At 41.3% G+C, this 16,898-nt stretch overlaps 1 protein-coding gene across 3 annotated transcripts in view; it reads left to right on the top strand.

Moving 5' to 3' along the window:
- The window catches only part of Pan3 (poly(A) specific ribonuclease subunit PAN3), a 147,008-nt gene that overhangs the window by 14,177 nt on the left and 115,933 nt on the right, over positions 1 to 16,898 (top strand). For all 3 annotated transcript variants that reach the window (XM_070003058.1, XM_070003057.1, XM_070003056.1), the window contains exons 2-4: positions 4,190 to 4,311; positions 5,125 to 5,191; positions 9,727 to 9,797. In XM_070003058.1, coding sequence (XP_069859159.1) covers positions 4,190 to 4,311; positions 5,125 to 5,191; positions 9,727 to 9,797 — 260 coding nt within the window. The remainder of the gene's footprint in view (positions 1 to 4,189; positions 4,312 to 5,124; positions 5,192 to 9,726; positions 9,798 to 16,898) is intronic.

Here is a 16,898-nt window from a genome sequence, read left to right as displayed (position 1 = left end):
TTTATTTTTGTTGTTTTGTTGATCTTTTGTTTGGGTGATCTGTCCTTTATTGAGAGTGACGTGTTAAAATATCTCACTATTTATCGTGTTGGAATCTATCAGTTTTTGTAAATCTTAAGAATGTTAAATATATTTGGGTGTGCTAGATGGGTACTGGTGGGTCATGCCAGTAATCTTAGCTCAGGATGTTGAGGTCTGAAAATTGTGGTTTGAAGCTAGCCCTGGTAGGAAAGTCTGAGACTCTTATCTCCAACTAACCACTAGAAAAGTAGAAGTGGCTCTGTGGCTCAAAGTGCTATCCTTGAGCAAAAAAGACCTCAGGCACAATGCCTAGGCCCTAGATTCAAGCTCCATGACTGGTGGGGGTTGGCGGGGGGGGGGGGGGGGGAGGAGAGAAATTGGGTGTGTCACTGTTGGCTGCACACACACATATATACATCTATTTCTCTCTCCTTCCTTCCTTCCTTCCTTCCTTCCTTCCTTCCTTCCTTCCTTCCTTCCTTCCTTCCTGCCTTCCTTCCTGCCTTCCTTCCTTCCTTCCTTCCTTCCTTCCTTCCTTCCTTCCTTCCTTCCTTCCTTCCTTCCTGCCTTCCTTCCTTCCTTCCTTCCTTCCTTTTCTTTCTTTTCTTTCTTGGTACTGGATCAAACCCAGGACATGACACTTGCTAGGGAAGCACTTTGCCACTGAGCTACATCCCAGCCTTTGCATATATTTGGACCAGTACAATTTCTTTTCTTTCTTTCTTTCTTTCTTTTTTTGGGTCTGGTTGTGGGCCTGAACTCTGGGCCTGGGCCCTGTCCCTCAGCTCTTCAGCTCAAGGCTAGCGCTCTACCATTTGAGCCACAGCGCCATTTCTGGCTTTTTTTTTTTCTGCTTATGTGGTGCTGAGGAATTGAACCCAGGACCCCCAGGACCTCATGCATGCAAGGCAAGTGCTCTACCACTGAGCCACCTTCCCAGCCCTTTTCTTTTCTTTTTCTTTTTTTTGGGTCCGGTCGTGGGGCCTGAACTCTAGTCCTGGGCGCTGTCCCTCAGCTCTTCAGCTCTATTACTTGAGCAACAGCGCCACTTCTGGCTTTTTTCTTTTTGCTTATGTGGTGCTGAGGAATTGAACCCAGGGCCTCATGCATGCAAGGCAAACACTCTACCACTGAGCCACCTTCCCAGCTTTTTTTTTTTTTTTTTTTGGTCGTTTTTGGGCTTGAACTCTGGGCCTGAGCTCTCCCTGAGCTCTTCAGCTCAAGGCTAGCACTCTAGCACTTGAGCCACAGTTCCACTTCAGTTTCCTGGTGGTTAATTGAAAATGAGTCTCATGGACTTTCCTGCCCAGGCTGGCTTTGAACCGGGATTCTCAGATCTCAGCCTCCTGAGTAGCTAGGATTACAGACGTGAGCCTCTGGCTCCCGGCTACATTTTCTGCTTTATGGATGATTCCCTTTATTAAATTAAAGTGACCTCCTTTATCTCATACTCATTATGAGATGACAGTAGGTGTCCTTCCTTCTTGTGGGATACGTGTGCTTGGAAGATCCTTTTCCATCCTTCCTTGAAGAATTTGTGTTTATATTTGACAGTGAGATGTGTTTCTTTGAGTTAAAAGAAAGGTTTTTTTACTTTTTTTTTTTTTTGTGTCAGTCCTGGGGCTTGAACTCAGGGCCTGGGCACTGTCCCTGAGCTTCTTTTGCTTAAGGCTAGTGCTTTACCACTTGAGCCACAGTGCCACTTCTGGCCTTTTCTGTTTATGTGGTACTAAGGAATTGAACTCACGGCTTCATGCATACTAGTCAAGCTCTCTACCACTAAGCCACATTCCCAGCCCAGGTTTTTTACTTTACAGGTTTGCTGCTTGATGTCTCATGATTAGAGAATTGAGTGCCTTGATGTTTAATGTTACTAATGAAAAATATCATGTTTACTGTCATTTTGTTATATTTTTGTTACTTCCTTCCTCTTCCTGTTTTACCGCACTAATCTTCTAGTAGTGTTTATTCATCGTTGTAGTTCTTTGATTTTTATTGTCTTCTTCTGAGACTGTGCTTCCTTATGGTTTCCTTTGTAGTGTTGGTTTAGTGTTCATAACCTGCTTTATTTATTTTTTATTTTATTTTGTTTTTTTGTCAGTCGTGGGGCTTGAACTCTGGGCTTGGGCACTGTCCTTGTGCTCTTCAGCTCAAGGTGAGTGTTCTACCGCTTGAGCCACAGCACCACTTCCGGTTTTCTAGCAGTTTATTGGAGATAAGAGTCTCACAAACTTTCCTGCCCAGGCTGGCTTTGAACCAAGATCCTCTGATCTCAGCCTTCTGAGTAGCTAAGATTACAGGCGTGAGCCACTGGCACCCTACACCAACACCGGCGTCCAACACATCAATTGAATACTGAGTACACTAATTTGAGATTGATTACATCTTTCTAGGCTTTCCTTGGCAATTTGCGTTTGCATTGAGAAATCTTCAGTTATTCTGTTCTTCTTTCCCTTGCAATAATGTTTCCTCTTTTACTGCCTTTAGAATTGTTTTTCTTTTTTCGTCGTTTGTGGAGCTTGAACTCTGGGCATGGGTGCTGTGCATCAGGCTTCAGTTCAAGGCTAGTGCTCTACCACCTGAGCCACAGAGCCCACTTCTGGCTTTTTCTGTTTATTTGGTGCTGAGGAATCAAACCCAGAGCCTCATGCATGTCAGGCAAGCACTCTTAACCACTGAGCCACCTTCCCAGCACTAGAATTCTTTATTTTTTTATTTTTATTTTTATTTTTTTTGTCGGTCGTGGGGCTTGAACTCTGGGGTTGGGCGCTGTCCCTCAGCTCTTCAACTCAAGGTGAGTGCTCTACCACTTGAGCTACAGCACCACTTCCAGTTTTCTAGTGGATAATTGGAGATAAAAGTCTCACAGACTTTCCTGCCTGGGCTGGCTTTGAACCGTGATCCTCAGATCTCAGCCACCTGAATAGCTAGGATTACAGGCATGAGCCACCAATGCCCGGCAGTCTTAAAAATTTTTTAAAAAGTTTTTTGAGGTTCAGATGCTAGACTAGCTTATTGCTCAAGGCTGGTGCTCTACCACTTGAGCCACAGCTCCATTTCTGGCTTTTTGGTGGTTTATTGGGGATAAGATTTTCATGGCTTTTTGCCTGGGCTGACTTCGAATTCCAGTTCTCAGATCTTAGCCTAGGATTATGGGTGTGAGCCATCAGTGCCCAACCCATATTTTTCATACATTTGCTTTCAGTTATAGATATTAGTGGCAGGGGTGTGCTTGCGTGCGTTGCGTGCGTGTATGTGTGTGTGTGTATGTGTGTGTGTGTGTTTGGTTGATGTTCTTAGTGACGGGTTGGAGAAAGGCAACTCTTACTGAAGTTTAGCTTTACTAATAAAGCATATGGCTTTGTACTTAAGTGGCAGCTTAGATAGTAGTGGGATGCAAGTACTCAGGAAGTTGCATCCAAAACACCTTGTCTAGTAGGTTGTGATATCCTCATCCTAAGACTGCCTGTTAGGATACTGAATTCCACCCCTGTGTTTCCTTTGCAGACTTACCTAAGTGTGAGAGTGGTGGTGTGGTGGTCTGTTTCAAAAGATGTAAGGAAACAGTCTAGACAAACTAGAAATTGCGGTGGTTTATGTTCTTTTTTTTTTTTGTCGGTCATGGGGCTTGAACTCCAGGCCTGGGCGCTGTCCCTCAGCTCTTCAGCTCAAGGCGAGCGCTCTACCACTTGAGCTACAGCGCCACTTCCGGTTTTCTGGTGGTTTATTGGAGATAGGAGTCTCATGGTCTCTCCTGCCCGGGCTGGCTTTGAACCGCGATCCTCAGATCTCAGCCTCCTGAGTAGCTAGGATTACAGGCGTGAGCCACCAGCGCCCGGCTGGTTTATGTTCTACTACCCTTTGGTTATAAGGTAGAAAACTTGACAAGGAAGTTAGAAAGGCAAGTGTGATTTCTTCATGTTATGTGTGGTAGCGGTTAAGTAATTAGTATAAAATGCTGTTTCTGTGGGGGAAAGTAATCAACATGAACATTGTATAGCAGCTTTTTAGAGTAGAGCAAATCTTGATCTTGCTTTGTATTGTGAATGAGGAAATAAGCATGTGTCAGTGACTTAAGACTTTGAAATTTATTTAGGAACACTGAAGCAAAATCAGTGATTTTTCTTCTTGGATAATTTTAAATCCATTCATTTTCCTTTTCTTGCAGTTCCTGGAATGGATGGAGGTGCTTTAACTGATACAAGTCTCACAGATTCCTATTTCAGTACCAGCTTTATTGGAATGAATGGATTTGGAAGCCCCGTGGAAACAAAATATCCCTTAATACAGGTATATTCTTTGTGAGAATTTATAGTACACTAAACAGTGAAATTTATTACAAGTGCAGGGCACACCTAGAGGATTCATTTATTCCTACACTGTTTGAATTGAGAAGAGTTTGAGATGATGAGATGGGGTAAGCCATCTCCTGTAGAGTTATAAGAGATTTCAAAGGGTAGAGGCTGGGAAGGGGAAATGGTATTAGAATATATAGGGTATGTTCGGGTATATATGTATGCTGATTAAACTTGGTGTGTGTGTGTGGTGTGTTGGTGGGTAGGTGGGTGGATCATTCGACTGGTCAGTCCACTTAAATGTCATATATAAGATGTGAATTTGAAGGGCTTTCCAGATTGGAAAGACGTAGAGGATATAGAGTATATCAGGAAATCAGAGGACAGGTTTAGAAAATAGAAGATAACCTGATATTTCTAAAGTGTATGAAGGATAATATAAATTGTGAGGGTATTAGAGCATTTAGTTACTTTAGATAGTTGGCTATTGGAAATCATACTTTGTGTATAAGGAAGCTTGGTAGTTACCTATGTCTTGTTTAAGCTAGTGAATTATGGAAATGAATTCAAAATTTTGCCTTAAATTAATCTGGCCAGTGAGAAAAAATTTTTGAAGTTGATGTCTCAGAAGTTTTTCAGGTTTGTACAGAAAGTTGTATTCTAACATTTATAGGGAAATTAATTTGTCAATCATGCAAAAGATGGATTGAATAGAGAATGAAGCAAATGGGGTTAGTCTTAATTGTTGACAGTTGACATTGTGTGTGTGTGTGTGTGTGTGTGTATGTATATTTATTTTATTTTTCAGAGAATGACTAATAGTAGCAGCTCCCCAAGCCTTCTAAATGACAGTGCCAAGCCATATGCAGGCCATGGTAAGTGCTGGTTCCTTTTGCTTGTGTGTGTGTGTGTGTGTGTGTGTGTGTGTGTGTGTGTGTGTGTGTGTGTGTGTGTGTGTGTGTGTGTGTGTGTGTGTGTGTGTGTGTGTGTGTGTGTGTGTGCTGGTTCCTTTTGCTTGTGTGTGTGTGTGTGTGTGTGTGTGTGTGTGTGTGTGTGTGTGTGTGTGTACCCATTTTGAATTCTATAAGCATCGTGTGTGTGTGTGTGTGTGTGTGTGTGTGTGTGTGTGTGTGTGTGTGTACACATTTTGAATTCTATAAGCACCATGCCTATTACAGAAAATCTGAAAGCTAGGAACAGATATTAAGTAGAAAGTAAGATGAATCTGTGATTTTTGCATGTTACATACAAGGATAAGAATTAAAATTCTTATTCCACAATTTTTCTTTATATATCAGTGCATATAATAACAAAGATCACATTAAATATACTTTAATCAAGAATGCTTTTCAAGCACTGTGGATTAGGTGCAATTATTTAATTTCACAATTTAACTACTCCTGGTTCCCCTACCCCATCCCCCTTTTTATTTTTGGTGCTAGCTGGGGCTTGAACTCTAAGCTTCACTCTCTAGCTATTTCTGTTCAAGAAGCTATACCTCAAGCCACATATCCACTTATGGCATTTTTTGGTTAATTGGAATCTCTTCTATTTATTTGCCTAAGCTAGTTCTGACCCTTTTTACCTGAGTAGCTGGGCTTATAGTCATTAGTTACTGGTGTCTGACTACTTTACTTTGTCTCGTGTGTGTGTCCTGATATGGGTGGTGACTAGTGTTCTACTGGTGTGTGTGTGTGTGTGTGTGTGTGTGTGTGTGTGTGTGTGTGTGTGTGTGTGTGTGTGTGTGTGTGTGTGTGTGTGTGTGTGTGTGTGTGTGTGTCTGTGTCTGTGTCTGTGTCTGTGTCTGTGTCTGTGTCTGTGTCTGTGTGTCTGTGTGTGTGTGTCCTGATATGAGTGGTGACGTGTGTGTGTGTGTGTGTGTGTGTGTGTGTGTGTATGTGTCCTGATATGAGTGGTGACTAGTGCTTTACTACTGGAGCCACAGCTTCACTTCTGGCTTTTTGGTGGGTAATTGTACATAAGAGTTCCCAGACTTTCCTGCCCTGGCTGGCCTTGAAGCATCATTCTTTTTTTTTTTTTTTTTTTGTCGGTGGGACCTTTTTTAAAAAATATTTTTAAATTGAGATTGAGTGATTACATAAATTTCACAGTATTGTGAGATAGTGATAGTTAAAGTTTCAAACACATTTTAACCTTCAGGAGGCAAATTGTCATTATCATGGTCTACAATGTTTGTGAATTCTATGAGCTTTGACAATACAACTATTTCTTCCACTTTGGGTGATATGTATATTTCTTTCCTTGTGCTTAGTGTAAACTTGAACCATGAGTCTTAGCTCTCAGCCTTCTGAGTTGCTAGGATTGCAAGTATGAGCTATCAGCACCTGGCTTTACATTCTATTTTTTTAAAAAAAGTCCTACAGTAGTCTCTGCATCAGTAAGTTATTTATTTTTTGACCAGTATTAGGGCTTGACTTGGCCTCATGCTCTTACTTGTCTATTTCATTAAGGCTGATTCTCGACCACTGAAGCCACATTTCCATTTCTAGCTTTTTACTAGTTAATTAGATTTGTTTGTTGGGTTTGTTTTGAACAAGGATCCTCATATCTAAGTCTCCAAAGGAGCTTGGATTACAGGTGGGACCCACTAGTGCCTGGCTCTGGAAGATGATAATAATGGTGAGAACAAGAGTTTGCATGTTGATTTGGTTATAAGAGTTTTATGTATGTATATCAGATTTCTGTCACTATTTAGAAATTTCTATCTTGTGCTATTGAAAACATTTTCATAGTGGATAAAATGCAAAAAGGTAATTTTCCGCATTATGTATTTTATTTTTTGTCAGTCGTGGAGCTTGAACTCTGGGCTTGGACACTGTCCCTCAGCTCTTCAGCTCAAGGCTAGCGCTCTACTACTTGAGCCACAGCACCTCTTCTGGCTTTTTCTGTTTATGTGGTGTTTAGGAATTCAACCCAGAGCCTCATGCATGCGAAGCAAGCAATCTACCATGGAGCCACCTTCCCAGCCCGGAATTGTGTATTTTAATATTCCCATAGAGTTTAAATGTTGCATTTCATTTCAGATTTTTTTTTGTTTGATTCTTTTGTTCTTGTTTTTTTTTTTTTTTTTGTTAGTACTAGAGCTTAAACTTAGGGGCCTTGTGCTTAGGAGGTAAAAACACTTGACCCTAGGCTGCAACTTCCTTTGTTTTTAGTCTCTTCCCTTTCTCTCTCTTCCCTTCTCTCCTTTCTCCCCCACCCCCACTCCTCTCTCCCCTCTCACCTTGTCTCCCCCCTTTCCCCTCTCCCCTCATCCCCCCCCCCCCTTTCAGTCTTAGCTAAATAGCAGTGGCTCATGCCTGTAATCCTTGGTACTCAGGAGGATGAGAACAGGGCAGTTCAAAGTCAGTTTGGGTAGGAAAGTCTGTGAAACTCTTTTAATTTCAATTAACCATCAACAAGCTGGAAGTAGTGCTATGGCTCAAGTGGTAGAGCACTGACCTTGAGCAAAAAGCCCAGGGATAATGCCTAGGCTCTGAGTTTAAGCCCTGCAACCCCACCTTCCCCCAAAACAAAAACAAAATGATTGAATTTTACCCCAGTTGAACCTGGGTAGGGATTTACCTACCTACAGCTTTTTCCTATCACATAACTGGGACCATAAATGTGCATCATCATTCCTAACTTATTGATTGAGATTTGGTATATAACTTTTTGCCCTGTCTAGCAGAGATTTTTCTGATCTCCACCTCCTTACTAGCTAAGAGCTAGTTAAACTTGTGCCCAATATAAATGCTGACTTTTCAGTGCTCTCAAAGTTAGCACAAATATGATAATAATGAGAGCCAACAGTGTAAAAATTGTAATCTTGCTATTGTAATAGCTTTCTTTATTAGCTATTTGATAGTAAATTAATGTTAACATCAATGAATTGTTAGATGAAAATCCAAATAGAAAAAGAAATTAAGATATGTACTCTATATATGTACTACATTATGGAATAATTAAAAGTTCTTGTAATGAAGACATTTAATTTTTTTTAACTTTACAGATAATCTACAGAGATTTAGAAATATAAGAGCTTTTTTCGAAGCTTAAAAGTGAAAGTAAAATATTTCATTGTACTCGGAAGGCTGAGATTTGAGGATTGTAGTTCAAAGCCAGTTCAGGCAGAAAATTAACCACTAAAAAGCTGAAGTTGGAGCTGTGGCTCAAGTAGGCTATCCTTGAGTGAAAAAGCTCAGGAACTGTATCCAGGCCCTGAGCTCAAGCCCTATTACTGACACGCAATTTTTTTTTTTTTTTTACTGAATCTCATGAATACCTTTTCAGAAACTTGTTATATGAAAAATGACAAATAAGAGATATAATTTTGTTTAATTTAGAATTTGTGAAATCGTGAAACTTACCTTTAAATTCTTTGTTAAAGCATTTAATATTTCCATTTTTATACACTGTATACACTGTATGTTTCTAGTAGGAGTATAAAATAGATGTTGATAAATTTGCAAGTATGGAATGGTTTGTAGAGTAGATGATTTTAAGACCTTGCTAATGTATTTGTTTCCAAGTCTATAATTCTGGTTAGTCTCCCTTGCTCTCTTTTTTATCCTTCTCAGGATTTGGTCTTTTTTTTTTTTTTTTTTTTTTTGGGTCCAGTCGTGGGGCCTGAACTCTGGGCCTGGGCGCTGTCCCTCAGCTCTTCAGCTCAAGGCTAGCGCTCTACCACTTGAGCCACAGCACCACTTCCGGCTTTTTTCCTTTTGCTTATGTGGTGCTGAGGAATCGAACCCAGGGCCTCAGGCTTGCAAGGCAAGCGCTTCTACCACTGAGCCAACTTCCCAGCCCAGGATTTGGTCTTAAGAACACCAACATTAACTATAAATAAACTTATCTGCTGGCCGGTGGCTCACACCTATAATCCTAGCTACTCTGAAGGCTGAGATCTGAAGATTGTGGTTCAAAGCCTGCCTGGGCAGGAAAGTCCAGGAAAGTTCGTGAGACTCTTATCTCCAATAAACTACTAGAAAACTGGAAGTGCCACTGTGGCTCAAGTGGTAGAGCTCTTGCTTTGAGCTGAAGAGCACAGGACAGCGCCCAAGCCCAGAGTTCAAGCCCCACGACCGACCCCAAAAAACCCCCCAAAACAAAAAATATAGCTTCCTATTATAAACACATAGCAACACTATTTGGAGGTTTTTTTCCTATTGGATTTTCCTGTTTAGATCAAACAGATGTATACTAATCGATAAGAGTTTCTGAATAGTTATATGAATACGACATATAGTATAAAGAAGTATTCATCAGTTTAATCCACTCAGATAGTATGTGAACATCCACTGAGTTATTGTGGCTTAGGACTGATTATAGGCATTGTTAAGTTACTATTTATTACATTTGTGCGTTACTTGAGTTGCCTGTGTGGAAACTTATGTAACTTGCCTTCCAGATCCTCTAACTTCATCCGCTTCATCCTTGTTTAATGACTTTGGTGCCCTCAACATCTCTCAGAGAAGAAAGGTAAGTAAAATTTTAAAAGTGAAACGAAATAGAATTTAGAGGTGATGTTGGGAGTGTTACCTGCTTATTGTCAATGTTCTTTTATCTGGGATGGTATGGGTGCTTTTATGTAGATTGAAATATTTTTCTCGCCTTTTATCCTTTGCTTGTACTTCTTATACATGGAATTTTATTTGATCTCTGTGAACCCATTTTCTAATTTGTGAAGGATGAAATTCCGTTTATTTTTGCCCATGCTCTTTATCTTAAATGGGTACTTAAGATGGCATGTAATGATACAATGGCTGTTTATGTGACTAAATGTAGGCATGTTAATCATGATTTAATTTTATTTGCAACTATTTTGTCTCAATTGCAAAGTTCTCCTGTGAACTCCTCATAAATCTAAAATTTTGAATTTTTTTTTCCTTCTGCTACTGGGACTTGAGTTTAGGTCCTTAAGCTCTTCCTTGGCTGGTGTTCTATTAATTGAGCCACACTTTCAGACTGCTTTTTGCTGGCTTTTCAGAATCAGATGGCGAAACTCTTTTGCCCGAACTGGCTTTTAATTTTTTAATTAGGATTACAGATGTTGAGTTACAAGGGCCTGGCCAAGTTTCCAACATTTTATAATTGATCCGACTATTTAAAACCAGTACAAAAACTATTCTCTCTCTCTGTCTCTCTCTCCGTCTCTCCGTGTCTCTCTCTCTCTCTCTCTCTCTCTCTCTCCCCCCCCTCCCTCCCTCCCCCTCCCTCTCCCTCCACCCCCCTCCCTCCCCCTCCCTCTCCCTCCACCCCCCTCCATCCCCCTCCCTGCCCAACCCCTCTCTATTAGGTAGGGTTGTTTTTTTTGAGAGAGTACTGCTGTCAAGTCCAGGCAGGCCTACAATTCTGCTTCAGACTCTGCTTCAGACTCCCCACTGCTGGCCCTAAAGTGTTTGCCACCATACCCAATTCTTAAAACATTTTTATGTTAGGGGCTAGGAATGTGGCTTAGTGGTAGAGTGCTTGCCTAGCATGCATGAAGCTCTGGGTTCCGTTCCTCAGTACCATGTACACAGAAAAAGCTGGAAGGGGCACTGTGGCTCAAGTGATAGAGTGGTAACCTTGAGCAAAAGAAGCTCAAGGACTCTGCCCAGGCCCTGACTTCACGCCCAGGATTGGGCGGGGGAACCCAAAACATTTCTTTAGAAATTGTATTTAATTTGGAATTGAAGTTAATAGACTATATATAGAGTTTCATCCTTTTTGTGTGTGTGAGCGTGCGCATGCGCGCTTGTGTGTGTGTGTGTGTGTGTGTGTGTGTGTGTGTGTGTGTGTATATGTGTATGTGTATGTGTATGTCTGTCCTGGGGCTTAACTCAGGGCTTGGTTGCTATCCCTAAGCTGCTTTTACTCAAGTTAGTGCTCTCGCCAGGCACTGGTGGCTCACACCTTTAATCCTAGCTACTATGGAAACTGTGATCTGAGGATCATGGTTCAGAGCTAGCCTGGGTAGGAAAGTCCATGAGACTCTGAGAAAACCAGAAGTGGTGCTGTGGCTCAAGTGGTAGAGTGCTCACCTTGAGCTGAAGAGCTGAGGGACAGCGCTCAGGCCCAGAGTTTAATCCACAACCTACCAAAGAAAAAGTTAGTACTCTATGACTTGAGTCACAGCTCCACTTTTGGCTTTTTCTTTTACAAGTAGTTTATTGGAGATAAGTCTCACGGACTTTTCTTTCCAGGCTACCTTTGAACCATGATGTTCAGATCTCAGCCTCCTGAATATCTAGGATTACACACACGTGAGCTACCGGTGCCTGGTGATTTTGATATTACTTTATTAGACTGATTATGTGACAAGTAGAGCTGAGTAGGATGATGCCTTTGTTTTAATGTTAATACTAATAGTCATGTGGAGGAAGGGTCCTTTCTTGGTTAGGATCTGTAACAGCTACAGATGTTGAAGAGCTTACACATTTTAAAGTGACAGTAAACTATGAAGTTAACAAAGTTTTGTTTTCAAAATCATGGAAAAAAAGACACCAAGTAAAATACAAGGTTTATTATTATTATTTTTTGGGTCCGGTCGTGGGGCCTGAACTCTGAGCCTGGGCTGGGCACTGTCCCTCAGCTCTTCAGCTCAAGGCTAGCGCTTTACTACTTGAGCCACAGCGCCACTTCTGGCTTTTTTCTTTTTGCTTATGTGGTGCTGAGGAATCAAATCCAGGGCCTCATGCATGCAAGGCAAACGCTCTACCACTGAGCCACCTTCCCAGCCCCAAATACAAGGTGTAGAAAAAGTGATATGAGCATAAGGTTCTTTGGGGAAGAATCAGACCCAGAGGGTAGTATCAAATGCAGTTCAAGAAGACTGATGGTGTTGGTTGTGACTTATACTTACCTTGAATCTCATTGAGTTGTACACTTAGGTATATGTGTTTACATGTCAGCCATTCCATAACGAAGTGGTTTAAAAAATTCAGGAAGACTAGATGTGTTCAAGGCAAAACATTTTGAGGGCAGGTATAAGCACGTTAAGATCTACGTAATAGTTGATTTTGAGACATGGATAAGAACAGGGCAGCTGTGCTTTTTGTTTTTGTTTTTATATGGAGCTAAGACCTTTCACATACTAGACAGGCACTTTAACACAGAGCCTATCCCATCCCATCCCTGATTTTATAAATTTCTTAGAGGATGTCACCAAGAATGTTTATTCTTGCTTTGCATACTTTTCTCAGTGGGTGAAATGTTTAGTTTCTAAATTGACATGCTAGAAGCAGAAGAGAGTTGATCTTTTGGCAATAGAGAGGGCAGTGAGCAGAACCTGTTAACATGTGAGTGAAGTACAAGACACTGAATAACCAAATTATTCTGAAGCTCCTTATAGGAAAACAGGAAGCTTGAATAATTTGTTGGGGGGGGCGGCGGGAAATGGCTTTTTCTTATTTTTAAATCAGATAATCAGTTAGTATAATGAGTAGCCTCCCCCTCCCTCCCCCCCCCCCCCCCCCCCCCCCGGTCGGTTATGGGGTTTGAATTCAGTCAGGACTTGGGCCTTGAGCTCCTTTGTCCAAGGCTAGCACCTTACCACTTTGAGCCACAGCTTCATTTTGAGTTTTTGAGTGGTTAATTGGAGATAAGAGTTTCACAGGGACTTTTCTGCCAGGGCTGACTTTGAACTGCAATCCTCTGGTCTCAGCCTCCTGAGTAGCTAGGATAAGAGGCATGAGCTACCAGCACCCGACAAATAGCATTTCTGATATATGAAAAGATAATAAATACTTAAAAGTACTCTTAATATTGTGTCTTAAAGATGAAGTAAATTTAGAGTCACAGTTTTTTTAAATTTTGTTTTGCTGATACTGTGGTTGAACTCAGGCTTCTTTCTCTCCCTTGGTTTTTTACTTTTTTTTTTTTTTTGACTACCAAGATATTAGTCCCTGGTCACTTTTTTTTTTGTCGTTCATGCGGGCCGCCTGGCACTGTCCCTTCAGCTCTTCAGCTCAGAGCTAGCACTCTACCACTTGATCCACAGTGCCACTTCCAGCTTTTTGTGTTTATGTGGTGCTGAGGAATCGAACCCAGGGCCTCATGCATGCAAGGCAAGCACTCTACCACTGAGCCACTTTCCCAGCCCTGGCTTTTTTACTCATAGCTGGCACATTACTGCTTGAGCAACTCTCCAGCTTTTGCTGGTTATGTGAAGATGAGAGTCTCAGATTTGTATGTCTATACTGGCTCTGTACCATTTTTGTTTCCTGAGTAGTTAGGATTATAGGGGCAAGCCTCTGGTGCCTGGCCTGACATTTTTTATTTATTTATTTTTTTGGACAGTGTGAGGCCTGAACTCTGGGCCTGGGCACTGTCCCTCATCTCTTCAGCTCAAGGCTAGTGCTCTACCACTTGAGCCACATTGCCACTTCGGTTTTTTCTGCTCATGTGGTGCTGAGGAATCGAACCCAGGGCCTTGTGCATGCAAGGCAAGCACTCTACCACTGAGCCACCTTCCCAGCCCCCTGACATTTATTTCTGAGAAAGTTGTAACAATCATGGGGGGGGGGGGGGAGAGAGAGAGAGAGAGAGAGAGAGAGAGAGAGAGAGAGAGAGAGAGAGTGTGTCTGTGTGTGTCTGTGTGTGTGTCTGTGTGTGTGTCTGTGTGTGTGTCTGTGTGTGTGTCTGTGTCTCCTGGGGTTTGAATTTATGGCCTGGCATTTTCCCTGAGCTTTTGTGAACAAGGGTAGTACTCTTACCATTTTGAGCCACAATGTCATTTCTGGCTTTTTGGCAGTTAGTTGGAGATAAGACTCTCATGGACTTTCCTGTCTGGGCAGACTTTGAACTGTGATCCTCAGATCTCATTCTCCTGAATAGGATTACAAGTATGAACCACTGATACCCAGCTAGTGTGTGTGCTTTTTAAAAGAAAGTTATTTTAGGGGGAAGGTGGCTCAGTGATAGAGCGCTTGCCTTGCATGCCTGAGGCCCTGGGTTCGATTCCTCAGCACCACATAAGCAAAAAGAAAAAAGCCTGAAGTGGCACTGTGGCTCAAGAGCACTAGCCTTGAGCTGAAGAGCTGAGGGACAGTGCCCAGGCCCAGAGTTCAGGCCCCACGACCGGACCCCCCCAAAAAAAAATTATTTTAGAGGAGAATAAGGAAATAAAGTATTATTTTAATGTGATCTCAATATTTGTGGAGCTAATAACATAGATCTTAGAGGAAGCAGACTAATATAATGAAATGAGTATTCTGTTTTTTTTTTTCCTCCCATGTACATGGGTTTGAAGTAGGATATAGAGGCAAGCACTCTATTTTCTGAGCTATAACTCTAGTCTTTTTTTTTTTTTTTTTTTTGGGGGGGGGCCCGGTCGTGGGGCCTGAACTCTGGGCCTAGGCGCTGTCCCTCAGCTCTTCAGCTCAAGGCCTAGCGCTCTATCACTTGAGCCACAGCGCCACTTCCAACTTTTTTCTTTTTTGCTTATATGGTGCTGAGGAATTGAACCCAGAGCCTCATGCATACAAGGCAAGCGCTCTACCACCGAGCCACCTTCCCAGCCCCTAACTCTAGTCTTAATGAGCTATACCTCTAGTTTTTAGTTGTTTTTCAAATACAGTTTGCTTTTTTTCCCCTACTGACCTCAGACTGTGATCCTTCTACCGATGGCTTCCTTAGGAATCTAGGTGCTCACTGAACCTCTCCTGGCCTTTTTTATTTTATTTTATTTCTTTATTGTGAAAATACTGTACAGAGGGGTTACAATTATATGGGCAAGATAATGAGTACATTTCTTATCAAGCATTGTTGCCTCCTCCTTTGGTCTCATGACCAACCCCCCCAAAAAATATATATGGTAGAACAATTTGAATTATTCCTTTATATTCTGTGGGAGAGTTAAGTCTCCCAAGACACTAGAAGAGACTGAGTTGTTGAAAATGAGAGCTAATATACTAGAGACTAATACATGAGGAAAACTTTGTAATAGGGTAGGTGTAATGAAAATTTCAACACTGATATGAAGGGACAGAGGCTGGGATGTTGGGTGTAGATGAGTAAAAGGACTGTCATGAAGTGACTTGAGTTGCAGGATTTCAAATATGATTTAGACAAGCAATAAAAATTTGTGTAAGAGGGCTGGGAAGGTGGCTCAGTGGTAGAGCACTTGCCTTGCATGCATGAGGCCCTGGGTTCGATTCCTCAGCACCACATAAGCAGAAAAAAAAAAAAAAGCCAGAAGTAGCACTGTGGCTCAAGTGATAGAGTGCTAGCCTTGAGCTGAAGAGCTGAGGGACAGAGTTCAGGCCCCCTCCCCCTCCCCCTCAAAAAAACACAACAAAACTTGTGTAAGAATGCCTCTGGGAACTAGGCCCTTTTCAATAAAAATAGATGTTGAAATGCAAGTTCCTTGCCAAGTCTGTGTATGGATCAACTACATATGGATCAACTACATATCTGATTGGTATAAATCCTAGGCATAAGTGAGAAGTCTTTATCTTCTGTGCCTGGTGTTCTTGTCTCTTGCTAGGCTAATGACCTACTTCTTCTCTTTTTTATTCACTTAGTCATCTTCCTATTCTATTTTACTCCTTCACTGTACCTAAAGCAAAAACAACAGCAAAACCTGAAACCAACTACCAAATCTTCCATTTACATTTGTTTGGTTGGCTCCTCCTCAGGATGAGAAAGTGTGGTCAGATCATCTGGTGTGGCTTATTGAGAGATATTGATGGAGTGGAGGAGGTACAGTTTTGGATTATTCTGCTGGAGAGAAAATTTTAGTTTTACTAGTATTTTTCTGTACTTCCCTTGTTTGAATCCAGTTTGTGTCTCCTTTTGCCCACTTCTATCTTAAAAAAATCTCTGCATCTATTACTATAAAGATGACTGGTGACAAATACTTCATAATTTCTGCTAAGTTTAACATGGAGTGTTTTTTTTAAAAGCATTTTCTAAAGTTTTTAAAATGTAACATTATTTTTGTTCCGGTGGGAATGGAACTTAAGCTCAGTGGTATAGATGGTCTCTTGTAGAAACTTGTGGACTCCCAAGTTCCTAGGCAAGGGAGCACCCATGCATGATTCCTGCTTACAGTTGTTCAGAACCTCTTATTTCAAAAAGCAAACATTAAGAATAGTACTAAACCAGTAGTTTGAAGGAATAGTTAAGATTTTAGATTTTTGGAGTTGGATACAAGGCAGTTAAATTTTAATACTCTTTTCTTCACTGATTATTTTTGTGTCTTTAAATTTGTAAACTGTTTGTCTTCATTTTCAAAATGAAGAATTAACATGCATAGTGCTTGTGTACATTTGTTTTGAGGACTGTGGGATATGTTTTTTGGCACAGAAGGCCCAATAAATGGTAGCTAATATTGGTATATAATGTTGGATGGTCATTTTCAAGTCTTGTTTGGAAATAAACTATTTTTAAATACCATTTTCCACTTAGTTGGGATTAGCCTGTCTGGAAAAGTAAGTCTGTGGCTGTTCAGAAGATGTCAGCCTTGAGGTGTTGAAGCCCTTCATGTCCTAAGCATTGTATTCCCCTCTCCATAGTAGTTTCCTGTTAGCTTCTTAATCACATCCTTTAACTTTGGAGAAAAATCAGTGTAATAACTCCTATTTTTTGTGATGTATT

This window comes from Dipodomys merriami, unplaced genomic scaffold, assembly GCF_024711535.1.
Source record: "Dipodomys merriami isolate MVZ:Mamm:240054 unplaced genomic scaffold, mDipMer1.0.p SCAF_6, whole genome shotgun sequence".
NCBI classification, from domain to species: Eukaryota; Metazoa; Chordata; class Mammalia; order Rodentia; family Heteromyidae; genus Dipodomys; species Dipodomys merriami.
Note: the sequence above shows the minus strand (reverse complement) of the source record. Positions and strands in the feature narration are given on the sequence as shown.